This window comes from Microtus pennsylvanicus, chromosome 13 (assembly GCF_037038515.1).
Source record: "Microtus pennsylvanicus isolate mMicPen1 chromosome 13, mMicPen1.hap1, whole genome shotgun sequence".
Classification (NCBI taxonomy): domain Eukaryota; kingdom Metazoa; phylum Chordata; class Mammalia; order Rodentia; family Cricetidae; genus Microtus; species Microtus pennsylvanicus.
This window is the reverse complement of record NC_134591.1, coordinates 481358-507894: the sequence shown is the minus strand read 5'-3', so window position 1 is coordinate 507894 and position 26537 is coordinate 481358. Positions and strand designations below refer to the sequence as shown.

General features: G+C 48.1%; 1 protein-coding gene across 1 annotated transcript; it reads left to right on the top strand.

Annotated features, from left to right (window-relative positions):
- The first annotated feature begins 255 nt into the window (after window positions 1–255).
- LOC142833672 (HAUS augmin-like complex subunit 8) lies at window positions 256–24864 on the top strand. Its single transcript, XM_075945320.1, has 10 exons — window positions 256–388; window positions 5737–5786; window positions 8500–8552; window positions 19607–19673; window positions 20630–20688; window positions 20973–21038; window positions 21122–21280; window positions 21589–21730; window positions 22737–22899; window positions 24641–24864. Exons 1-10 carry the CDS (start codon window positions 360–362, stop codon window positions 24762–24764), a joined length of 912 nt encoding a protein of 303 aa, XP_075801435.1. The 5' UTR covers window positions 256–359; the 3' UTR covers window positions 24765–24864.
- Window positions 24865–26537: the final 1673 nt, after the last annotated feature.

Genomic DNA, 26537 nt, shown 5'->3' with positions numbered 1-26537 from the left:
CCCCAGGCCGCGTCACACCCTCGCGCCCTGGGACACCAGCACCAACCCCGGCTCTATCCTCCCATCAGGAGAACCACTGAAAGAACTCACCTGAACCTTGGCAGCCCTGCTCCAGGGAGGAGGGGTGCTCTGGGACACGCCCACTAGAGCCACGCCCCTGCTCTTGGTGTGGTCCTGTTTTCTGGCTCCCTTGAGCTGTGAGAGGCGGGGCGCTACAGAGCCCTGCCCCCTCAGAGCGCGCTCCCAAAAAAGCGGGCTCCTTGGCTTCACTTGCTGACAGGCCCCAGTGCCCCACTGTCCTGCCTGCCTCCTAGAGAGCGGAGCCCCGAGAAGAGGCTCTTTGAGTGGAAGGCGGGAAAATGGCGGACTCCTCGGAGCGGGACGCGGGGTGAGTTGGGGGCACAGTAGGGCGGGGTTTAGGGGCACCCGAGGGCTGGCCAGAGCCTGGGCTGACGGGTGCCCAAGCGGGAGAACGGGGCTCCTTAGAGCCACTCCCCGAATCCCTCCCAGCCTGGAGGCCCAGGCTCTGAGCATCTCCTGTGGGGCTCAGAATGGAGTTGTGTGTGGTACTTTGGTGTTGGCAGCAGGTAACTTAGCCTCATGGTTCCTAGCTTTTGCATCTAGGGGAGCACTCAACCTCCTGAGTTCTGTGTGTGACTTGTTCTGTTTTGGTTCCAAGACAGGGTCTCTTGTAAGCCAGGCTTGCTTCGAACTCTCCAGTTCCTGCCACTCTTCCCGCGGGGATGATTAGTGTGCTCCCCCAGCAGCAGCTGGACCAGTCTGCTGCACCACAGCACTGCGGGGATTCATCCTTGTTAGTGAGCTTGGGAAGTATTGGAGCCTGGATAGGTTTTATTTTTCTTAGAATTTCAGGTTTACTTTTTTCCTGAAAGGAGTTTTGAAGCACTGATAAGGGAAGAGTCGGGGGGGGGGGGTGGAGAGATGGCTCAGTGATTAAGAGCATTGCCTGCTCTTCCAAAGGTCCTGAGTTCAATTCCCAGCAACCACATAGTGGCTCACAATCATCTGTAAAGAGGTCTGGCGCCCTCTTCTGGCCTTCAGGCATACAGACAGAATATTGTATACATAATAAATGAATGAATGAATAAATAAATAAATACATTTTTTTTAAAAAAAAGGGGGGAAGAGTCGGGGAGTTACAAAATAATCGCTTGAGAGTTATAGTCTGGAAATTGATAAAAATCTACACCTGGGCGGGTTGATGCTCGTGGCAACCACAAGTACTCAGTGATGGTAAAGAAACTCTCCCACCCCACCTGAGCTTCACTAGAAGCCTGCCTGTCAGCACAGGCAGGAGGTGGTGGTGGAAGAATCCCGAGTTCAAGGACAGCCTGAGTTACCTACCTGAGGACCTGTCTCAAATAAACCATTTTTTGTTTTTGTTTGGTTTTTTGTTTTTGTTTTGTATTCAAGACAGGGTTTCTCTGTAGTTTTGGAGCCTGTCCTGGAACTAGCTCTTGTAGACCAGGCCGGCATCGAACTCACTGCGATCCACCTGCCTCTGCCTCCCTAGTGCTAGGATTGAATGCGTGCGCCGCCACCACCACCTGGCCAGCTTTTGTTTTTGTTAGGAATATTTCTTAGACGAGCCTCTCTGCCAACACAAATAATTCCAATCAGACCAAATTAGACCGAATAAAAGATGCCCATGTTTGATGGAGCGCTCCTGGGTGGCACCAGGAAAGCATGGTGAGGGGAAGAGAGAGAAGGGGAGACCACATGTTCATATTTTGGGGGACAGCCTAAAAACCCTGTGGGAGTGGTCCTGACCCTCCCTGGGGAGGCTTGGTGAGCTTTCCCAGGGGAGGGGGCTTGAAATGGATGCCAGGGGCTGGGGTGACGCTTTCACCCAAACATCCCAGACTCTTGGATATAGGGACCCGACTCAGGTCTGGCCACTTCCTGTGAGCATGGAGTGACATTGGCAAGGGGGGAGTTGGTGGGCTCATGAGAGGCGTGGCTGGAGCGGCTTCCCATTTACTGTCATCCGGGAGACCTCAGGCAGCTGTTGGTTGAGAGAGATGAGAAGGCAGGAGGCATTTGTTATCATTGGCCCTATGAATAGGGCTAGCCATGGGAAGTCATTAACTGCCAGAAAGAATGGGACAGAGAAGTGCCCTAGTTGTACAGGTGAGGCTCGGGTGTACAATTGGGACACACTAGCAGATAAAACCAGATTTTAGTTGTTAGGTGTCCTTGATCCAGGAGAGTTGGTACCAGTGGTGAAGTCGCAGGAGCTGGTGCAGGTGTTGGAATTTTCTGGAGAGTGCTTTGTAAGTTGGTCTTGGCCCAGATGGCCAGAGTGACCTGTAAAATATGCGTGAAAATGGGTGGGGTTCAAACAGGCTCTGGAGGGCTGGAGAAATGGCTCAGAGGTTAAGAGCACTGACTGCTCCTCCAGAGGTCCTGAGTTCAATTCCCAGCAACCACATGGTGGCTCACAGCCATGTATAATGCGATCTGGTGCCCTCTTCTGGCCTGCTGGCATACATGGAAGGAATGTTGTTTTTTGGGTTTTTTTTTTTTTTTTTTTTTTTTGGTTTTTTGAGTCAGGGTTTCTCTGTGGTTTTGGAGCCTGTCCTGGAACTAGCTATTGTAGACCAGGCTGGTCTCGAACTCACAGAGATTTGCCTGCCTCTGCCTCCCGAGTGCTGGGATTAAAGGCGTGTGCCACCACCGCCCAGCACGGAAGGAATGTTGTATACATAACAAATAAATCTAAAAATTAAAAAAAAACAGGCTCTGGAAGACTGTTAGTTGTTTGTTTGGGGTTTTTATTATTATTATTATTACCAGACCTGATTTTTGATACAGCAGTAGAACTTTTTCCAGAAACCTGTAGGTATCTGTAAGAGAACTGGAACAGATTTACATCTTGGTGTCATAGCAAAAGGCTGTTGCTTTAGGTTAGAAGGTTTGCACATTTTAGAAGACAATTAAAGGGAATTGGGAACTCTGGATTTTTAAGATACACCTGTTAATCTGAACTATGAAGCCTTGAAAGAGGCACACCTGTTTGTATTTTAGCAGGAAACTTCAAATGAAGTAATGAGCTACCAGTACCTTAAGTTGTCAAATGCCATGGATGAAGTAATAAGTGAACAGTATCCTAAGTCACCAAATGCCATTAGACAGATCTAAGGGGATAAATGGGCAAAAATGAGACACCTTTTTTAGCTACACAGGCAATCCCAAGTCTCTCCTTAGTCCTCGGAGAACATCAGCCTGGAGGCAGTGATTGCCGTTAGCTGCTGGGTACAAGAGGCCCCAAGATTTTCCTGTGGGGGGAAGATTTAGTCCACCTGTCATGGCAGGATGAGAAGATTGAGTCCCCGGGTGGCATCCAGGAAGCTGAAGAGGTAAAAGGCCGCTTTTTGGTGTGTGGGTGTCTTTGCAAAACCCAAAGGCAAGCCTCAAGGCGGAAGATCTTTGTAACCATGTATCTTCTTGGAGGAGCTATAGGTGCCATGGGAGCTGGCATGTCTGTGTTAGAAGCACTTTTGTTAAATTGCCATACTCTCAGATCTGTAAAGGCACTTGAGAATTGGGCACCATTACCTGGTGTATTTAAACTGGACATATAAGCTAAATTTAGGCATGTATTTTATCCAGTTAGTTACACCTTACCAATGCTAGTGAATGTAAGACGATTAAAAGGAATATTTTAATAAGTCAAAGAATACTAGCACACTGTCACAGAACTCCCTGTGGAGACCCTGTGAGCTTCCAGCTCACAGATCACAGAGATCTGAATGAAAAATGAGGATGTGGCCCAGCAGTGGTGCTGCAGGCCTTTAATCCCAGCACTTGGGAGGCAGAGGCAGGTAGCTCTCACCAAGGCTTTTACACAGAGAAATCCTGTCTCAAAAAGAAAGAAGTAAAGAAAGAAAAGAAAGAAAAGAAGTAAAGAAAGAAAAGAAAAGAAAAATGAGGACATGACTGCTCCAACGTATATGGTTGAGCAGAAGGTTTATTGTAGATATGAGGGAAAGTACAGCCAGAGGCATCAGGAAGAGTCCATACTGAACCTGCCCAGCAGCCTGAACCAGGCCATGAGAAGAGAGAGAGGGAGCAAAGAGAGCACTGGAAACATACAGACCAAGTGGACAAAATGGCTGAGTTATATAGAAAAGAGAAGCTGGGGAACTTCAGGGTAGGGGCAGGATATGCCTGCCAGGCTGGCTCTGTGACAGGCACTTGGGATGCTGAGAGATGATAAGTTAAGTAGGCCCCTCACTTAGACACTTGACCCAATGAGGTCCACCTGCCTCTGCCTCTGCAGCTTATAGACTTGTACCACCACACGCGGCCCCAGGCCAGCTTCCTTACTCGCAGGTAAAGGTGCTGCCACCAGGCCTCATAGCCTCAGGATTCCCAGGACCCAACTACAAAAGTCATCCTTTGCCCTCCCGTGTGTCAGAGGACGTGAGCACCACATACTGCATCAGATTTAAAAGGCTGAAGTGCTACAGAGAAGAGGCCGGTGGGTGGAGCCTCCTGACCAGCACTATACCTCAGACTTCCAGCTCTTTACACGGGTAGTGATGGGCACAGGTCAGGTCAAGGCCATGTTGCTGAGGCCTCCGTGATTGATGGGCAGACCCCGGGGAATCCTGAGGGACCACAGCAGGTGCACCTGCCCTGCTTCCCAAAGCCAAGCCCCTACCATCTGTAGGCTTCAGGAAGAAGCCAGCAGCAGAGGCTTAAGACCCCCAGAGCTGGACTGCTGGGGACTGAGCTCAAGTCCTCTGCAAGAGCAGCAAACTTTATCCTGCAAACTGTCTGTCCAGCCCTGGTAGGAAGATGATGAGTTCTGGGCCAGCCTTGGCTGTAGTGTGAGACCCTGTTGGTGTGGGTGTGTGTGTGTTAATTATCACTGAACAAGCCTGACAACCTGAGTTTGGGTCCCCAGAAGCCACGTAGAAACTGGATGCAGTAGTGCCTGCACTCCTAGCACACCCTACAGGGAGATGGGAGGCCAAACAGGAGAGTCTGCAGGGGTGAGGACTGGCTAGCCTGGTATACGCAGCCGTGGATGAGAAGGTGGAACGTGACCTATGCTGAGATTGTCCCCTAACCTCTCTGGAGGCACCACGGTACGCACAGTTGGTGGCACTTACACAGCTGCACTCACAGACATACACAGAATAAATAAAAATGAAAATATTTAGAGAATACAACTATTTGGTGACATATGAGCGATGTGTGACCCAAAATGTGCTATGTCAGCAAAGTTTTGTTGCCACATGGCCCACGCATTGTGTCTGTCAACTTTGGTACTAGAATAGCAAAGTTGAGTAGTTGCTGGTCATGACAGTGACCGGGGAGCCTAGGAAACTGACACTTTGCAGAGAAAGGCTGTGTCACCGTCCTCTCCCCAACCTGCCATCTCATCCTTACCATTGGACTCTTCCCTCCTGTCTTCTCCAGCCCCTGTGCTTGCAAATCCTCAGCCCCAGCCCTTCCGAAGCCCTCCCACCTCTCTGGCTGTTGTCACACCAGCCTGATGAGACAGGGATCTTCCTGGTCGGGAAGCTCTGATCCCTGTGGGCCAGTGTTCTACTGCCTTCAGGAGGAAGTTGGTCTTGTGGGGGTTCCCCCTCCTGCTTGTCTAGGGACGATCTTCACATGCCCCGCTGCAGCTGACGGAAGGTGGCTCTGGCCTCTGCAGATCTTGTAGATGGATGAATAGCACATCTCTCTTCTCTCTTGTAGGAAGCCCGCAGCCACTGGTGCCCCCAAGACAAAAGGAAGAAGAGTACAAGGTGAGTGCTTTAAGGAAAGTGTTTTGTTTTGTCTTCATCAACGATTTTTGTTCAATTTTTTTATTACACGTGTATTGATCTCTTTGGAGGGGTGTGCATATTGTATCATGAGTATAGAAGTCAGAAGGGAACTTGTGGGAGTCAATTTGTCATCAATCAAGCTGGGTAGCAAGCAAGTGCCTTACATGCTGAACCTTACTGTTCTCTGAGAAAGTCTCATGGATGCCAGGTTGCCGGTCAGCTCCTGATCCTCCTGCCTCAACCTCCAGGGTGCCATCTAGTTCATGAAAGGGGTTTCTTGGGGGCAGGGGAGACAGAGACAAGTCTGAAACTTCCACTGCTCAGTGGCATGCCTTTGGGGACTCGGGGTTGTCTTTGTCTCTGAGGTGTCCTGTGACTGTAGTTGTCCTTTGGAGAGTTGAAGTCCCTCGAAAGTGTAGCTCTAGATGTGCACAGGCCACAGATCCAAGTTCCTTCAGAAACCTGTGGAGCTGCCCGGTGTGGGTGCTGGAAGAGCAAGTACTCCTCAGCCTCATAGGCTCCTTTTTTTTTGTTACACTTCGTGTGGGGCAGGTAGCACATGTGGCACACACATGGGGGTTAGGCATAATTTGGGTGGTTGTTTCTCTCATTGCACCATAGGAGTCCAGAGGACTAAACTCGGACCCTCAGGGTTGACAGTGATCACTGGACCTGGTTGGGTTTGGGGCTTGGGGTTTGGTCTTAGGGATGGAGCCCAGGGCCCCACATTTGCTAGGGAAGCGCCTAACCACTGACCTATATCCTCAGCCGATATTTTGTTTGTTTGTTTACTGCGATGGCAGAAGTAGAATTGGTGCCCTCACTGTGCCAATTGAGCACCGTGCCACTGAGTGGCCCCAGCCTGGCAGTTTTGTGTGTAAGCTATGACATGTTTGCATGCTGCCTGGTTTTGTTAACACTGGCCAGGCCAGATGCCCCAGCCACCGCCAAGGGGGCCTGGATCTGTGCGTGAGTCTCATGAGGGTCCACCCGTGATAAAGGCTGGAGTGGTGGTGAGGACAGAGCATGGACATAGGCCTCCCCAACCCAAAGGTACAGAGTCTGACATGGCTCACGTGTGCCCCAGCTTCCCTGCCCCTGGGCTGCTGTGGGCTCTTCTCCTGTCTTTAACTTTATTGTTACTTTTTAATCTGCTAGCTTCATTTAATTGAGAAACATGAGTGGTCAAGGTACAAACGACCACAGACCAGCTGTAATGAGAAATCTGGAGTCTTCCATGGTTGGCAAGCAGGGTCTGAGAGCTGGCCTGGGCACATAGACCAGTGGGCCTGTTTGTCCTGGCTGCAGGCTCAACACGTTTAAACTGAACCAGGGTCAGATTCCTACATCTGGGCTGCATTTTCCAAGCTTTTTCCTGGCACAAGCCCCAGGCAGAGTCTGACTTGGCCTTTTACGTCCATTACCTATGCTCTCAGAGCCTCTGCAGGATCTCAGCGAGAACCCCCAAATCCATGCCAGCACGGCCATTCCCTCACAACAGTTAACATCATCTAGGGTTACAGGAGTGGATCTCTATCCCTCTGATTTAAAGATAGGAAGGTGGGAATACTAAGACCACGGTGGGCAGCCCAGCTTTACTGTGCTGAAGCACAAACAGAGATGGACTCCACCAGAGAGGGATAGACCCAAAATGCTGTGGGATTTGTTGTTTTGTGTTTTTGTAGGTGGGAGGGGGCTGTGCACATGAATGTAGATGCTCTTGGACACCAGAGAGAGTGTTGAATCTCCCAGAACTGATATTACAGTTGCAAGCATCCCTGTGGGTGCTGGGACCCTAACTCCAGTCCTCTGCAAGAGCAACAAGCGCTTAACCACTGAGCCATCTCTCCTGCTCCTTTTTTTTTTTAAAAAAATTGCACTTATTTACTGAAGGTGAGGGGGATACCAAGGTGCACATATAGAGGTCAGAGGAAGGCTCTTGAGAGTTGAACCAAAGTCATCAGGCTTGGTTTCAAGCCCTCCACCCAGTGAGCCATCCCACTGGCCCCTGGCTTTCACGGTCTAGAATGTTTCTATCTTTGAACTTACTTGGCACTTGCTCCTACTCCAAGGACCCACATACAAGAGACGTTCCATCAGTGTCTTATGGACACTGAGTGTCCTGTGAAGGTACTAGTTGCAGTAGCTGCCATGTGCATACTGGGGAGACTGAAGGAGCCAGTCTGCATCGGGCTGTAAGGCTGGTGCTTTTCCTGTCATTGGCCCCGGCTCTCCACTGTGGGGTCCTGCTCATGCTCTATGTCTTCATGCTGCAGCATTCCTCTTCTCTAACAAACACTGTTGGTTAATTAATAAAGAAACTGCTTGGCCCTGATAGGTTACAACATAGGTGGGGGGAGTAAACAGAACAGAATGCTGGGAGGAAGAGGAAGTGAGGTTAGAGGCCATGCCGCTGCTCCTCTCCAGGGCAGACGCGATGAAGCTCTGACCCAGGATGGATGTAGGCTAGAATCTTCCTGGTAAGCGTACCTTGGGATTACACACATTAATAGAAATGGGTAATCAAGATGTAAGAATTAGCCAGTAAGAAGCTAGAGCTAAGGGGCCAGGCAGTGTTTAAATGAATACAATTTGTGTGTTGTTATTTTGGGGCATAAGCTAGCCAGGTGGCTGGGAGCTGGGTGGCAGGAATGCAGCCCGCAGCTCCTACTACACACTGTGTCGTCTGCAGGAGGAAGAGTGGTTGAGTCCAGATACCTGCAATATGAGAAGAAAACTAAGAAGGTAATGGAGTCTTTTACTCTTGGAGCCACTAGGAATGGGTGGAGGGCACGTGGCAGCTGCAGCCCGATCCTGGAAGACACCATTGGGGCCTTTGCCGCCTCCAGGTTCTGGGCACAGTCCTGAGTCTCTGGTGAGAGTGACACCAGTGTCCATCAGTCGTATGTACCTCCTCTGCCCCTCCTGTTTTGAGGGCCTCTGTTCTGTCAGATCTGTCCTCCAGCACTATCCCTTCACACCCAGGAGGCTCCTGAGTGATGGGCAGTGGCAGCAGCCCTCGGTGTGGGCCACAGGCGCAGCTGGCAGGGGTGACGTTCACTTCTGCATCTTCCTGTGTGATACTTTTTCAGCTGTCAATAAGCAAGGCTGGCAGGGCTTCCTGAGGCCCCAAAAGCTGCACTGCATTGCAAGAATGGGGGAAACATGTTGGGGTCAGCTGCAGGCTCATCCCTGTGGTGACACATCCCTGGAGCACAGGATCCAGTTCCAGGTTGTCTGTCACGGCCAGGCAGGACTGCTGAGTACAGGCTTGGTTTATGACAATCAGAAGGTTAATTTCCCATCTGCCTGGCCTGTGCCCCAGGAAGTGTGGTGAGGGTTCCCAGGATTCCTGAAGCTCTGACTGGAAGTCTGGTTTAAGGGAAGGGATTCTCACATCACCCTGCAGACAGCTTTCCCAAGCTACTTATCCCTGCTTCCATTCACCCTGTGGCTGTTGCCACCTTGAAGGCTTGGCCACAGTGCCCCCATGTGTTTATAGAAGGCATTTTGGTTCTGCTACCCCATCAGGTGACCTTGGTCTGGCTGGAGTCTTGAGTGTCTGTTGTCATGGTAACATTAGCCTGCGCTTTCTCCTGAGGCTGAATGGATCTCAGAAGGGCTGGTCCTGAGTGGAGCCCACTTCCAGCTGAGCAGCCCTTTCCCTGAGTGTGGGGCAGATGATCTTGAGTTTCAGATTTCAGTTGTGGATAAGGGGTGCTTGGGCTGTGCTGTGTGCTCCCATTCCTCCTGAACACCATTTCACGTTTCTCCCAGGCACACTTCTGTGACTTCAGTAGGTGTCTCCAAGGCAGTTGGTGGTGGGCATTGCTCTGCATTGGTCCTTGTTATTTTTGTGTGTGTGTGTGTACGTGTGTGTGTTGCAGGTTGTACAACCATGCATGTACACATGGATGGATGCCAGAGTGAAATCTTTCTTTTGTGACAGGATTTCACTGAACTGCCAGCTCTTGGGATCCTTTTGTGTTCCTCATCCCTTGCTAGGGTGAGAGGTTCTTGTGGTGAAAGACTTAGAGGCCCCTTAGCACTACTGCACCCCCTTCCTCGGAACCAGGGCCCTGGTAACCAACAACACGTGCACGAGAGCTTTGAGTACTTTCCATCTCCATTGTATAGACCTGGACCCTGGAACTGGGGTGAGACGACCTTGTAACCATCATAACATTGATCAAGGTTCCTCCTTGTAACTATGACATTGATCAAGGCTCCTCCTTGTAACTGTTACAACATTGATTAAGTAGAGTTAGCTGACCATTAAATGAACTAGTCAAAATAGTAGACAAATGATTTTTGGGCTTTCCCTTTGATTTTGTACTCCCCCCTCCTTGATTTTGTGTTTTTTTTCCTTTAAAAGAGCTTGTAATAGACAAAGCAGTCGTCCTTCTCCTCTCGAGGCTGGGGGACCTCTGCCGCGGCAGAATAAAAATTCCTCTTGCTATTGCATCAACCGAGTTGTGAATGTCTCTTGGGGCGACCTTCTCCTTGGTGGGGCTTTAGGGCCCAACAGTGGATTTGTTTCTGTGTAGATGCTGGGGATTCAAACTCAGGTCTTCAGACTTGCAAAGTGACTGCCAGACTACACACCACACAGCCCTGCTTGTTGGCCGTTAAATTCTCATTTTGTTGCTGGTTTGTTTGTTACATGTTCTACCGTGGACATTTTCTCGCTAGTGAGTCAGGGTTTTCAGTGGTTGGCTTTCGTGGCCTGTTGTCAACAGCCACAGGCAGCAGCTCTCGTGTCATTGAGCACAAGTTCTGAATTTGCTTTCAAAAGACCAATCAATATTCCAGCCCGGCGGTGGTGGCAGGCATAGGCGGATCTCTGTATGTTTAAGGCTAGCATGGTCTACAAGAGCTAGTTCCAGGAGAGATAGGGTTGTTGCACAGAGAAACCCTGAAGCATGATTAATAAACGCTCAGGGTCAGAAATTGGGTTTCAGTCTGAAGGTCTAAAAAGCAAAACAGCCAGCCACTGGCTCTTGCCTCTCCCTCAGTCTGAAATGGCGATCCTGCCTCCAGATTTCTCAGAATGAGACTATGTCTGAGAACTGTCTCCCCCATCTTTTTCCTCTGTAGGGCTGGGATTAAAGGTGTGTGACACCATAACCTGGTCTGTAAGGCTGACCAGTGGGACTGTTTTACTCTCAGATCTTCAGGCAGTCTTTATTTATTAAAATACAAAAGAAAACCTATCTCACCCCCCCCCCCCAAATAAAAGACCATTATGGATTTTTCTGCCTTTTTTTCTTTTATGGACAGTGTCTCTCTACATATTCCTACATGGCCGGGACTTAGAGAGATAGAGAGATCCACCCCTGTACCTCCTGAAGGCTGGAATTAAAGACAGGGCAACCACGTCCAACCGCAATTGTTGGTCATCTGTTGTTGGACCTTCTTTAGACTGCCAGTTCCCAAATGATGGCACAGAGACTTCTTATTAATTATGAAAGCTTGACCTTAGTCTAGACCTGTTCCCAACTAGCTCTGGCGGGTGGTGGTGGTGGCACACACCTTTTATCCCAACATTTAGGAGGCAGACAGACCTCTGTGAGTTCAAGACCAACCTGGTCAAAATTTCCAGGGCAGTAGGACTGTTTCACAGAAAAATCTGTCTTAAAAAAAATTACCACGTCTATATTAGTCTACATTCTGCCATGTGGCTCCTTACCTCTCTGTACTGCTGACTCCCTCAGTGTCTCCCTGGCTTAATTATGAGAGCCTCTGATTCTTCCTGAGTTCCCTTCTCTCCTGGAAGCCCCACCTGTTCTCTCCTGCCTAGCTATTGGTCTTTCAGGTTCTTTTTAACCAATCAGAAGGTGCCTTGGGCAGAGACACATCTTTACAGCATACAAAAAGATTATCCAACAGCAATCAGGTGTGTACACAGACCTGTTGATGGAGCCCAGGCCTTCATGTGCCAGAGCCCAGCACCTGCTGGGGATTGACTGCATGGGCTCCCAAGTCAGTGTCAGGGACGTGCTGGCATGGGGGTCTCAAGACCTGAACCCTGTGATTCTTCTTGGGTTCTGACAGGCTTTCATGTATGATGTGTGAGGGTGGCATCTGGCTTCGGCACGTGCCCCTTTTAGTGTGGAATTTTTTTTTTTTATTGAGAAAAGGACAAAAAATTTTCCGCCTCCTCGCAGACTCCTATTTCCCTCCCTCTCCTCCCACCCTTCTCCCCGTCCCCCCACTCCTCACCCCCTCCCTCTCCAGTCCAAAGAGCAGTCAGGGTTCCCTGCCCTGTGGAAAGTCCAAGGTCCTCACCCCTCCGTCCATGTCTAGGAAGGTGAACATCCAAACTGGCTAGGCTTCCACAAAGCCAGAACATGAAGTAGGATCAAAACCCCGTGCCATTGTCCTTGGCTTCTCATCAGCCCTCATTGTTCACCATATTCAGAGTCCGGTTTTTTCCCATGCTTTTTCAGTCACAGTCCAGCTGGCCTTGGTGAGCTCCCAATAGATCAGCCCCACTGTCTCAGTGGGTGGGTGCACCCCTCGTGGTCCTGACTTCCTTGCTCATCTTCTCCCTTTTTCCGCTCCTCATTGGGACCTTGGGAGCTCAGTCCACTGCTCCAGTGTGGGTCTCTATCTCTATCTCCATCCATCACCAGATGAAGGTTCTATGGTGATATGCAAGATATTCATCAGTATTGCTATAGGATAGGGTCATTTCAGGTTCCCTGTCCTCAGCTGCCCATGGAACTAACTGGGGACATTGCCTTGGGCCCCAGGGAGCCACTGTAGGTTCAAGTCTCTTGCAAACCCTAAGGTGGCTCCCTTAACTATTAATTGTGCTTCCGTGCTCCCCTATCTAACCTTCCTTTATCCTAATAATCCTGTTTCCCCAAGTTCCCCCCATCCTCCCCTTCTCACTTTTCTCTGCCCATCATCCCTTACCCCAATCACACCCCACCCCCAAGATCCCAATTTTCTCCCCGGCAATTTTGTCTACTTCCCATAGCCAAGATGATAACTATATGATTTTCCTTGGGTTCACCTTCTTATTTAGATTCTTTAGGTTCACCAATTGTAGATTCCGTGACCCCTATTTATTGCTAGTAACCAATTATGAGTGAGTACATCCCATGTTCATCTTTTTGGGTCTAGGCTACCTCACTCAGGATTGTGTTTTCTATTTCCATCCATTTGCATGCAAAATTCGAGAAGTCATTGTTTTTTACCGCTGCGTAGTACTCTAATGTGTGTATATTCCACACTTTCTTCATCCATTCTTCCATTGAAGGGCATCTAGGTTGTTTCCAGGTTCTGAGTATTACAAATAATGCTGCTATGAACATAGTTGAACAAATGCTTTTGTCATATTATAGGGCATCTCTTGGGTATAATCCCAAGAGTGGTATTGCTGGGTCCAGGGGTAGGTTGATTGCGAATTTCCTGAGAAACTGCCACACTGATTTCCAAAGTGGTTGCCCAAGATTGCATTCCCACCATCAATGGAGGAGAGTACCCATTCCTCCACAGCCTCTCCAGCAAAGGCTATCATTGGTGTTTTTGATTTTAGCCATTCTGACAGGTGTAAGATGATATCTCAAAGTTGTTTTGATTTGCATTTCCCTGATTGCTAGGGAGTTTGAGCATGACCTCAAGTGTCTTTAGACCATTTGAACTTCTTCTGTTGAGAATTCTCTGTTCAGTTCAGTGCCCCATTTTTTAATTGGGTTAATTAGCATTTTAAAGTCTGAGTTCTCTATATCTTTTGGAGATCAGACCTTTGTCTGTTGCAGGGTGGGTGAAGATCTTCTCCCGATCAGTAGGTTGCCTTTTTGTCTTAGTGACAGTGTCCTTTGCTTTACAGAAGCTTCTCAGTTTTAGTAGGTCCCATTTATTCAATGTTGCCCTTAATGTCTGTGCTGCTGGGGTTACACATAGGAAGCGATCTTCTGTGCCCATCTGTTGGAGGGTACTTCCCACTTTCTCTTCTATCAGGTTCAGTGTGTTCAGACAGATATTGAGGTCTTCAATCCATTTGGACGTGAGTTTTGTGCATGGTGATAGATATGGGTCTATTTTCATTCTTCTACAGGTTGACATCCAGTTGTGCCAGCACCATTTGTTGAAGATGCTTTCTTTCTTCCATTGTATACTTTTAGCTCTTTTATCGAAAATGAGGTGATCATAGGTTTGTGGATTAAAATTCGGGTCTTCTATACGATTCCATTGGTCGACTTCTCTGTTTTTATGCCAGTACCACACTGTTTTTGTTACTGTAGCTCTGTAATAGAGTTTGAAGTCAGGGATGGTAATGCCTCTGGAAGATCCTTTATTGTATAGGATTGTTTTGGCTATCCTGGGTGTTTTGTTTTTCCATATAAAGTTGATTATTGTCCTCTCAAGATCTGTGAAGAATTTTGAAGGGACCTTGCATTGAATTTATAAATTGCCGTTGGTAGAATTGCCATTTTTACTGTGTTGATCCTCCCAATCCAAGAGCAAGGGAGGTCCTTCCATTTTCTGGTATCTTCTTCAATTTCTTTCTTCAATGCCTTAAAGTTCTTGTCAAATAGATCCTTCACTTCCTTGGTTAGAGTTACCCCAAGATATTTTATGCTGTTTGTGGCTATTGTGAAAGGTGAAGCTTCTCTGATTTCCCTCTCTGCTTCCATATCCTTTGTGTATAAGAGGGCAACTGATTTTTTGGAGTTGCCCTTGTATCTTGCCACATTACTAAAGGTGTTTATCAGTTGTAAAAGTTCTTTGGTGGAGTTTTGGGGGTCGCTTATGTACACTATCATATCATCTGCAAATAACGAAAGTTTAACTTCTTCCTTTCCAATTCGAATCCCCTTGATCCCCTTATGTTGTCTTATTGCTATTGCTAGAACTTCAAGCACTATATTGAAGAGGTATGGCGAGAGTGGACAGCTTTGTCATGTTCCTGAGTTTAATGGAATAGCTTTGAGTTTCTCTCCATTTAATTTGATGTTAGCTGTCGGCTTGCTGTATATAGCTTTTATTATATATAGGTATGACCCTTGTATCCCTAATCTCTCCAATACTTTTATCATAAAGGGATGTTTTATTTTGTCAAATGCTTTTTCAGCATCTAATGAAATGATCATATGGTTTTTTTTTCTTTCAGTTTATTTATATGATGGATTACATTAATAGATTTTCGTATGTTAAACCAGCCCTGCATCTCTGGGATGAAGCCTACTTGATCATAATGGATATTTTTTCTAATGTGTTCTTGGATTCGGTTTGCCAATATTTTGTTAAGGATTTTTGAGTCGATGTTCATGAGTGAGATTGGCCTGTAATTCTCTTTCCTGGTTGAGTCTTTGTGTGGTTTTGGTATCAGAGTAACTGTAGCTTCATAAAGGGAATTTGGTAATGACTCTTGGGTTTCTATGTTGTGAAATACATTAAGGAGTACAGGTATTAGGTTTTCTTGGAAGTTCTGGTAGAATTCTGCATTGAAACCATCTGGTCCTGGGCTTTTTTTGGTAGGGAGGTTTTTGATAACAGCTTCTAATTCTTCATGACTAACAGGTCTATTTAGATTGTTCACCTGGTCCTGGTTTAACTTTGGTATATGGTATTTATCTAAAAAAGTGTCCATTTCTTTTACATTTTCCAGTTTTGTGGCATACAGGCTTTTGTAGTAAGATCTAATGATTCTCTGAATTTCCTCTGTGTCTGTGGTTATGTCCTCCTTTTCATTTCTGACCTTATTAATTTGCATATTCTCTCTCTGCCGTTTGATTAGTTTGGATAGGAGTTTATCAATCTTGTTGATTTTCTCCAGGAACCAGCTTTTTGTTTCATTGATTCTTTGGATTTTTTCTGTGTTTCTATTTTGTTGATTTCAGCCCTCGGTTTGATTATTTCCAGTCTTCTACTCCTCCTAGGTGAGTCTGCTTCTTTTTTTCCTAGAGCTTTCAGGTGGGCTGTTAAGTCTCCAATATGTGCTTTCTCTGTTTTCTTTAAGTGGGCACTTAGTGCGATGAACTTTCCTCTTAGGACTGATTTCATAGTGTCCCATAAGTTTGAGTATGTTGTTTGTTTATTTTCATTGAATTCCAGGAAGACTTTAATTTCTTTCTTTCTTTCTTCCTTAATCCAGGTATGGCTCAGTAGTTGACTGTTCAGTTTCCATGAGTTTGTAGGCTTTCTGGGGGTAGCATTGTTGTTAATTCTAACTTTAATCCATGGTGATCTGATAAGACACAGGTGGTTACTAATATTTTTTTGTAACTGTGGAAGTTTGCTTTGTTACCGAGTATGTGGTCAATTTTTGAGAAGGTTCCATGAGCTGCAGAGAAGAGGTTATATTCTTTCCTATTTCGGTGGAATATTCTATAGATGTCTGTTAAGTCCAATTGATTCATTACCTCTATTAATTCTCTAATTTCTCTGTTATTTCTCTGTAATTTTTCTGATTGACCTGTCCATTGGTGAGAGAGGAGTGTTGAAGTCTCCTACTATTAGTGTGTGCGGTTTGATGGCTGCCTTGAGTTTTAGTAATGTTTCTTTTACGTATGTGGGTGCTTTTATATTAGGGGCATAGATATTCAGGATTGAGACTTCATCCTGATGAATTGTTCCTGTTATGAGTATAAAATGTCCCTCTCCATCTCTTCTGATTGATTTAAGTTTGAAGTCAACTTTGTTAGAAATTAGTATGGCCACACCTGCTTGTTTCTTAGGTCCATTTGCTTGATAAGCCTTTTCCCAGCCCTTTACTCTGAGTAGGTGCCTGTCTTTGTGGTTGAGGTGTGTTTCTTGTAAACAGCAGAATGTTGGATCCTGTTTTCGTATCCAATCTCTTAGCCTGTGCCTTTTTATAGGTGAGTTGAACCCATTGACATTAAGTGATATTAATGACCAGTGGTTGTTAACTCCGGTCACTTTTTTAGTAGTAGAGTTTGTGTGTTTCCCTTCTTTGAGTTGCGCTGGTGAAGGGTCTCTAGATGTCTGAGTTATTGTGGTCATTGTTGGACTCCTCGGTTAGTGATTTGTCTTCTATTACATTCTGTAAGGCTGGATTTGTGGCTATGTATTGTTTAAATTTGTTTTTATCCTGGAAAATTTTGTTTTCTCCATTTATAGTGAACGAAAGCTTGGCTGGGTATAGTAGTCTGGGCTTGCATCCATGGTCTCTTAGTTTTTGCAGTACATCTATCCAGGACCTTCTAGCTTTCATGGTTTCCATAGAGAAGTCAGCTGTAAGTCTGATAGGTTTACCTTTATAAGTAACTTGGCCTTTTTCCTTTGCGGCTCTTAATATTCTTTCTTTATTCTGTATGCTTTGTGTTTTGATTATTATATGGCGAGGGGATGTTTTTTTTTTTTTGATCCAGCCTCTTCGGTGTTCTGTATGCTTCTTGAACCTTCATAGGTACATCTTTCTTTAGGTTGGGAAAGTTTTCTTCTTTAATTTTATTAAATATATTTTCTGGACCGTTGAGCTGCACTTCTTATCCTTCTTCTACTCCAATTATACTTAGGTTTGGTCTTTTTATTGTGTCCCATATTTCATGAATGTTTTGTGATGAGAGTTTGTTGGACTCGCTGTTTTCTTTGATCAGGACATTTATTTTCTCTATGTTATCTTCAGAATCTGAGATTCTTTCTTCTATCTCTTGTATTCTGCTGGTTATGCTTGTTTCTGTAGTCTCTATTTGTTTACCTAGATTTTCCATGTGCAGCTGGCCCTCTGTTTGTGTTTTCTTCTTTGCCTCCATTTTAGTTTTCAAGTCTTGAACTGTTTCCATTATTGGTTTGATTGTTTTTCCTTGGTTTCCTAGGGTAGCATTCACTGATTTATTCAATTCTTCAAACTTTCTGTTATACTTCTCATCCATTTCTATAAGGGCTTTTTTTACATGCTGTTTAAGGGCCTCTATCACTTTCATAAAGTCAATTTTTTCTACTTCTTCTTGATTAAGGTGTTCCTGTCCTCCTGTTGTGAGGTCTCTGGGTTCTGGTGGTTTCATGTTGTTTTTCTGATTGTTGGGTGAATTCTTGCATTGGTGCCTGCCCATCTCTTCCTCCGAATGCTCCCCTATGGATCTTCTTTTACAGGATCAGGTCTCCTTGCCCACTGATGTACCTTCCCATTGATGTCACTCCCCAGTGATGGCTTTCCTGGTGCCTAGATCAGATCTCTGTGCTGCTTGGATAGCTCGTAAACAAAGGGCCTACCTTGCTTGCTGCAGGCAGGCTATTGAAACAAAGGAACTGCTGCCCTCCCGGTTGCCCTCCCGATTCAGATTCGGTCCCAGCACCCGAACAGGCTGAGCTGGGAGATGTTATGTGGCCAAAGAGGGGAGGGAGGCAAACAGGGTGGGGAGGGTTCTGGATGCAAGCTGGGTGGGATAGAAAGAGAGAGGAGGTATTGGGCAGTATAGCCCCTGCAGGATGACCAGGAAGTGTAGGAGGGATGAGGAACATCTGAGTTCCCTGTTCCGGGCTGCTGCTGCACTCACTTACCCCAATGATGGCTCTCCTGGAGCCCAGATCAGATCTCCGTGCTGCCTGGGTAGCTCGTAAACAAAGGCTAGTCTGGAATTCTTAGGGGTGTGCTTTTGAAACATTTTAATTGGAATTGAGTGTACAAATAATGAGATTCATGGTGACTTTTTAAAAACTTAACTACATTTTTATTCATTAGAGAAGGGTTCGGGCCAACTGTACATATGGTTACCAGAGGACAACCTGTGGGAATTGATTCTCACCTTCCACCACATGGGTCCTGCGCATCAATTTGGTTTGGCAATCTTGGTGGCAAGCACCTTTACACACTGGCCCAACTGCTGGGAGTTGAATCCAAGTTCTCCTCTTAACCAGCGAGTCAACTCTTCAGCTTCTGGTCACACTCAGTCCAGTTACCTTCACTGTGGGTTCTTCAGTATCTGACCCTAAACCCCACAGCCCTTGGCTGTTGTACCACCCGGGGTAGCCAGGTCTGCGTGAGTGTGTGGTCCCTTATGCAGATTGTTCTGAGGGGAGGGCACTGGCACAAGCAGTTGTAGAGCACGATGACCCCGAGTTCCGGAGCCAAGGCCACAGCAGTTCCTGTGCAATCGTGGCCAGGGTGGTCAAGAGCCCCACTGTCAGGCAGGTGAGAAGCAGAGCTTGCACTTTGTTCTTCACAGCTGATTCTCTTTGTGCCCTTGAGGGCCTGGCTGGCAGCACCTATGCAGGGTGGAGTCTGCTGCCTGCTGGCCTGACACCTAGGGCCATTGCAGGTGGTTGCCCAGAGTGACCCTCAGGCTTGGAAAACTTCTTTGCTCTAGTCTGAATAGGCTTGGGTAGTTTTGACAAGGAGTAGGTTTTAGTTTTCCTGTTCCATCCTGCTGCCTCCTTATTTCCTACAGAGGGTCCCCAGACCCAGTGGTGCATTAGAATGAACCACGACACAATCCCCACTGTGCTCCTTGCCTTTCTTGTACCTGACAGCTGGGCATCCACTGCTGCTGGTGGTGCAGCTGCTGTTTGTGAGCTTTGTAGACTTAGGCCAGGGAGAAGTCAGTGTCTCCTGAAGTCCAGAGTAACCTGTGTAGAAGTCAGCGCATCCTGAGAGTGCCATAGGAAGTTGGTCGCCAGCCCCTCCACAGCACACGCAAACACACACCCATCGAGATGGCAGTCCAGCACGTGTGCCGTTAATTCCCATGTCTGAGGAACGTAGCTGTCCACTGTTTGACTCTCCCGTGTTCGCAGTCTCAAAACTCCTGCTTCTCCGTCTGACCTTTAAGCAAATGCATCAAAGGTCAAGTGGCCTGACCTCTGACTGTCTGTTTACATAACAGGCTTCTGCATCTGCTGGAGGGAAGTCACCAGAGGGAAGAAAGCCCAGCACATTGCAGAAGGTCAAAGGTGAGTCCTGGCTAGGGTTGAAAGGGTGGGACTCTGGCAGCAGGGAAGGAGCTGCCAGGCCTCCCTCAGGGCAATCAGGACAACCCATCACAGACTGTCCACAGTCCAGCCTGATCCAAAAGTCCCTCAATTCCCCGGTGATCCTAGATTGTGTCAGGTTGTGAGGGAAAACTTAGCATTAAGGGTCTCTGTCAGAAAGGATGTGGTTCAAGTGTGTGATGGGAGCATAGGCAGAGTGTCTGAGGCCCAACCATATGTCCACGGAACTACTTGCGGATCCAGGAGCTGCTACTTGCTGTCAGTTTAGGATGCTACAGAAATTATAACCAATGGGGTGCCTGACATTTGGACACTTGGGAGGTGGTGGCAAGATCAGAAGTTCAAAGTCATCCTTGGCCACGTGGGCTCCATTGAACCAGGGTGTGCATGAGACCCTATCTCAAAACACAGGAACAAAAATTTCTCTGTTCCCAGGTGGGGATGAGAGCAGCACATGGGCCTGGCTAGGATGTTCTCATGTGCGGCGTGAGCACCTCCTGAAGACGGGCCAGTCAGGAGTCAGGACCTGCCTGGCCTAAACAGGTGCTCACCAAAAGGGACTGACTAGGGTTAGGGTGTATGCAGACATTTTATTTGGATTTTGGCTTCTGATGGATGAACCACAGCTGCCGGTTGGCCCTTGGTGCACAGGATGCCCCTGGCTAGCATCTAGTTGGCCCAGAGGTCTGCAGTACCAAAGCTGAGGAACGTTGTTTGTTGGTTTTTGTTTTTGTCATTTTGTCGTCATTGGTTCTTGTTCCTGATGCCTTGGCACATTTGATGTCCGAGGACAACTCTGGAGTTCTCTCCCTCCAGCTTCCTGCGAGTTCAGGGATCGAGTGCGTCATCGGGCTTGCCAGGCAAGGAAGCATCTTTATGGGCTCAGCCAGCCAAACCATCCCATTTTTTTGACACAGGGCCTCATGTACCCTTGACTGGCCCAAAAGGAACGACACACCTTCCCCAGAAAAGACAGGTGAGCACTGGGGAGCAGACGGTGGGTAGGTCTGACTCCCGGCAGCCAGTCCTCCAGGATGGAGGCTAGGGCTGTGGTGTCCATGGTCCTTGCTCAGTTCAGTGTGCCCATATACTGAGTGGGGAGACACCCATACACTTCTGGGCAAGGTGTGACCTGACTCCATCCTCAGCCCCGCGGACACCATTTGAACCTATAAAGTGCACAGAGGTTGGGGTTCTGCCATGCCCGGAAGAGCCAGGTCAACATGGCTTACTGGGAATTGAACAGCAGGACCCTTGCAGGATCTACAGGAGACCATGGACATGATGGAGTCGCAGACACTACTGCTGACCCTGCTGTCTGTGAAGGTGAGCTTAACTGGGACTCACGAAACAGCGTGTGTCCTCTGTCACCTCCCCCACCCCACCTGAGTTGGTCTTGCGACCCACAGATGGAAAACAACCTGGCTGTGCTGGAGGAGAAGGCTGAGAAGGACTTGGTGGCCTTATGCCATGAGAAGGAGCGTCTACAGCAGCGGGTGCTGGAGCTGCGGCGCCAGCTGCTGCTCCAGCAGAAGCATCAGGAGCTGGCTACCATCCTGGATGCCCAGGTGGGTTTGAGCATGCTCCTGAGGCTAGGGGTTCATGAGGGAGCCAGGATCAGGATGCCACCACTTACATTCTGCCCGCCCTGCTTAGGCTCCTGATACGAATGTAGTACTCTGTATGGGACACCTGTCTCTGCCACACAGTCTGCAGAATACTTGGCACCTGCCAGCATTGATGTTGTCCCACCGTGGAGCTTAGCATAGCAACAGGGCCCCGTCCAGGGCAGGTCAGAGGGGGTCCTGTTACCTGGAAGCTGGCCCTTCTTGTGCGAGTGAGCGGTGTGTCTCACAGTGTCCCCTTCTGCCTGCAGATGGAGGTGCTGGGCCCTCTCGAGGCTGTAGTAAAGCGCTTCAAGGAGCAATACAAGACACTGGCCACAGCCTTGGACGCCACACGACATGAGCTTCCCGTGCAGGGCATCCACATGCAGGGAAGTGGGCAGGAACTCCTAGGTAAGAACAACCTTGCTGTGTGGCATTGCCTCAGCAGGAAGGAGCCTCAAGTCTCACATGCACCATATTCTAGGTGCCTCTACCCTGGGGTGGTGTTGGAACCCGTGTGGACCAAGTAGGACACAGGCAGCTGAGTCACGATTCCAACCCCACGCTGGACCTCACAGCTGGAAGACTCTGGGGGCAGGGTGACCTATCTACCGGCCCTGAGCCCTGGGCCCTACCAACAGGGTGGAGGTGTTGAGAGGTCATTTGAGGGATTCTCTGGAGCAGACATCCTCCTTAGGACTTTTTAGCTGCACAGGGTTTACTCTGCCTGGGCTACGTAACAAATGAAAATGGTATGGTGACCTACATTTATTGTCTGACTCTTGGGAGGCTGTGAGTTCCAGGCCAGCCTGAGCTACAACACAGTGAGACCCTGGCTCCATAAAAGAGCATAGTGTTGACCTGGAAGCTGTAGCGATCCTCCTAGCAAACTGCCCCTCGCAAGTCTGTACCCAGCAAAACCCCAGCACTGACGGTGAGGTGAGGACACGACACAGCAGGAACAGGTCCTTTAACCCTCATGACCTTGCTGGGTTGTGTGTGGTGCAGGTCTGTGCCTGGGACACACAGCTGCTACAGATACCAGAACCTCAGCTCTTTAGATCCGGAGGCCAGGAAGTGCAGGTCCAAGCCACATCTGGCAGGTGCATCCTGCTTGTCGCTCGTAGTGGAAGGACAGAGGGTGAGAGAACAGAGCAGCGGCTTGCAGCCTGAAGCCCCAGCTCCCCTGGTCCACAGGAGTCTCCTGGGCAGCAGTCACAGAAGCACCTGTGCGCTCCCCACTGGGTTTGCCTTCCCAGCATGCACTTGGCACCCACACTCCAGGGACGAGTGAGATCTCCTAAGATCCCTCCCTTTGGCCCTGTTCCCTGAGTGTGAGAGAAGAGCCAACGCTGCACAGCTTAAACAGCTGCTGCTTTGGGCACCGGAGTTCTGCTAACAGCCTGTATCTCCACAGATGATCTGGAGCCGGCCCTAAAGACCACCCTGCAGCTCCTGGGCGAGCTGGGCATCTCCTCCCCGGACGCCAGCGGGCAGGTGCCAGACACCAGCGCGCAGGTGTCACGCCTGCTGGAGGAACTCAGGGACTTGATTACCAAGAAGGACCAAGAGCTCTACAGGTGTGGGTCAGGCCTCCCCCTTTCCCCTCCATCCCTCCCCTCCTCTCTCCATCATCCCTTTCTTTTTAGTTGGGTTGCTGGAGGTGGAACCCCACCCAGCTGCTCTCTCAGGTGAAGACTGTTTGGGCTTTTGAGGACTCAGCTATTGAGTGCCTCACTACTACAGCACTGTTCCACTCCTAGCCCACTTCTGAGTTCTGAGACACTGGGACCTTGGGTGCAGTGAAGCCATCAATTCATACTGTGCCAGAGTCCAGCAGAGTAGGACTGGGGACCGTAGAGACCTGAGGTCACCACGGGCAAGGAAAGCATCCCACACTCAGTCTCATGCCCTAGATAGGGCAGCTCCAGGTCAGCAGGGGACAGAGAGAGCCTTTTCTGAGCCGGACAGTTGCTCAACACATGTTAAACGTCATTCAGAAGTCAGTCTTAGCAGGATGTTTGGGGTTTTCTTTTTGTATGTTTTGTTTTGTTTCTAGACAGAGTTTCTCACTCTGGAACTCGCTCTGTAGATCAGGCTGGTCTCGAACTCAGAGATTCGCCAGCCTCTGCCTGCCAAGAGCTGGGAGTGAAGCTGCACACCATCACTGCCTAGCCAGTCTTGTGGTTTCTTGAGGGACATTGTTGTTTTGTGTGTTTTCTAAGACAAGGTCTCAATCTGTAACACCGAGTGTGGCTTTGAACGTGCAGAAATCCTCCACCTCAGCTTGCAGAGTTCTAGAATGGCAGGTGTGAACATCACACGTGTTGGGGTTTTGTTTTTGTTTTTTTTACGTATTTTTATGTTTGGGCATGTGCATGCCAAGGCAGGAGTGTAAAGGTCAGAGGACGGCTTTGGGGTCTGTTCTCTCTTTCCACTTTGTGGGCCCTAGGGATCAGACTGAGGTCATCAGGCAGGCTTGGCCATTTTGGCCACCTCCAAAAAAATGCATTTAAGGAGATGCCCATAGGAGTTCTCAGGGATTCTGAAGCGCCATACCCAGCGCTGGCCTACAGAATGCGTCAGCCATCACTCATATGGAGCATAGACTGAGGATGTCTCCCTGTGCTTGTGACCACTGTATGGCCACAAGTTTTCCCAGTCAGTATCTGAGCAGTACAGATGTACCTGGTATTCACTCTTGGACACATGCCCTCCGTCATCTAGGGGCTCTTAAAGTCTTCAGACACCTGGCCTTTGACCATGTGGTAATGGCTGAATCTCACATCTAGCTTGGCACCAACAAGGTCTCCTCACATCAAATTTGCCCACTGTTGAGGGTGTGGGGCACTGAGGTCCCAGGTGAACAGGAGGATGAAGGATGCATTCAAGGCTCGCCACACAGCTCTTTCCTGCTAGGCCTGGGGGCACAGATCTGTCAGCTGTCTCAGATGCTTGGGGGCTGAGGCAGGAGGGTCATCAGTTTAGGGTCAGCCTAGGAATCTTAGGTGCTGTCTCCTTCAAAAGAGGGAGAGCTGGGGACGGAGGGAACTCAGTATACACAGGCCCTGCTTCTGTTTGCAGCACCATATGGACACATGCACACTTGCCCCCAAGTTGGCAGCCACCCTTGTTGACTTCCAAAGACACCATTAGGGTCCTGAGATCAGCCAGCAAGGAAAGTCTGGTGTCCTGAGTTCAGTCCCCAGGATCTGTATGGAAGGAGAGAACCTATTTCTCTAACAAGTTTGTTTTTCTAAGATCTCCTTTAGAGTTCTTGGCCAGAGGCGAAGTTGTCCCTTCTCTTTCTTCTGCCCACAGGATCTTCAGTCTGGCCATGGAGCTTTCTTCCCAGGCCAGCAAGGAGGCAGCCTTGATGAACCAGGAAGTCTGGGAAGAGGCCCAAGGCACCCCTTCGTGCAGCCAGTGGTACTTCGGTCCATAGGCAGCAGACATCACCAATGTCCACACTCCTGGTGGTGGGGTGTAGGGATAAGCCCAGCCCATTAGGGGGCGTGTTCGCCTTGGGCTAATGTTACCTATAAATCTGGCGAGCATGAGCCCCACAGCTCTCTTTGTCTGTATTTCCTGCTCATCACTGGATGGCTGGTGTTGTAAGTTCATTAAAATTTGCTGTTTCATATTAAGCTAGCCTGGTTATTATGCCGCCTACAGTGGGGGGCAATGAGTGGAGAGGCTAGGCAGATTTGGATGGTCACTGAACACCCTTGGAGTCCCCACACCCAGTAAGGTTCACAAGGAAGTTCTGAAGATACTGCAGGGCCAGCAAGCCTGATCACCAAGTAAAGCTGATTGCTGCCATACCTACCCCAAGTTTCATCCCTGGAACCCACATGCACATGGAAGGAGAGAACTCACCCCTGCAAGTTGTCCTCCGGTCTTCACAATTGGGCTGGCTCACACACCCTGGACAGACATTTCCTAAAATACACAGCATCCTAGGCCAGCAATCAATCCCTGGCCTTTAAGGACAGCAGCAAATGCAGGCAAACACTCATACACATAAATATATGAAACGACAAGTATTGATGAGGCTGTAAAGAGACTGAAATCCTCTTCCATTGCTGGTAGAACTATAAGATGATAAACCCACCGTGAACATGTTCAACATCTTTAGCCATCAGGAAAATGAATATCAAAACTACTATGAGATTTTATCTTACACCTGTTGATTTCTTAAGCTCCATAATACAAGGGACTGTTAATGCTGGTAAGGATATGTGGCAAGGACATGTACAAGTGCAAACTTGTACAGCCATTGTGGAAATCAACATGCAGTCCTCAGGAAGTTGTGAGTCAATTCACCTCAAGACCCAGCTATACCACTCTTGGACATATATCCAAAAGATCCTACCACAAGGACATTTGCTCAACTGTGTTCAGAGTGGCGTGGTTCATAAAAGACACAGACTGCTGTATCTGGGAGAGATTGTGTTGATGATTGACGTGGGAAAGTTCCTCCAATGAGGGTGGCAATATCCCTAAGAAAGTGGGCTTGGGCTACAAAAGAGAGCTATCTTAGCATGAATGAAGGAGTGACTGGGCAAGAGAGAAAGCCAGGAAACAATCTTTGTCCATGGATTTTTGCATTCAACTATTAACATGATTTCCTATCCTAAGCTCTAAAAATGATGACGTCAAATTACCCCACTCATTGTCTGAGCTGATTTTGGTTAGGGGATTTAATCAGAGCAACATAAATGTAAGTTAGGACAAAAAAAATGGAAAACCAAAAGTAATATTGTTGCTAGGCAGAACCTGGGAATGATGTCTCTTGAAACAGTGTAGAAGATATCTAGATTTTAGGTGGTGAAAAAAATATAGAAATTAGTATACAGAACTAAATTGGCTGTTCTTATAGGACCAGGAATATGGAAATGTTAAGAAGAATGTCAGAAAGTAGAGATTGAGATCATAGCATTTCAGTTGGAAATGATACACTCCATAACCAATTAAGTTAGAGGTCATTTGTGTGATATTTTGGCTCCAAAATCTTCCTTTTATTTTCTTATTGAGTGTGGTTGAAAAGGTACTTACAAGGGTTTTGATTCTGTGGTTGTTTGAATCAAAATGGCCCCGAAAGTCTCATGGAGAGTGGCACTATTAGGAGGTGTGGCCTTGTTGAAGTATTTCATAGTCACTTTCTGCTGCCTGCTGATCTGGATGGAGATCTCTCAGCTCTTTCTCCAGCACCATT

What these genes read in the sequence shown, in the direction of transcription:
- LOC142833672 (XM_075945320.1), top strand. Translation starts at nt 360, where the DNA reads ATGGCGGACTCCTCGGAGCGGGACGCGGG. An exon ending in TGACCCTGCTGTCTGTGAAG is followed by an intron (nt 21,039 to 21,121) that starts GTGAGCTTAACT and finishes TGCGACCCACAG; the next exon opens with ATGGAAAACAACCTGGCTGT. An exon ending in AAGTGGGCAGGAACTCCTAG is followed by an intron (nt 21,731 to 22,736) that starts GTAAGAACAACC and finishes GTATCTCCACAG; the next exon opens with ATGATCTGGAGCCGGCCCTA.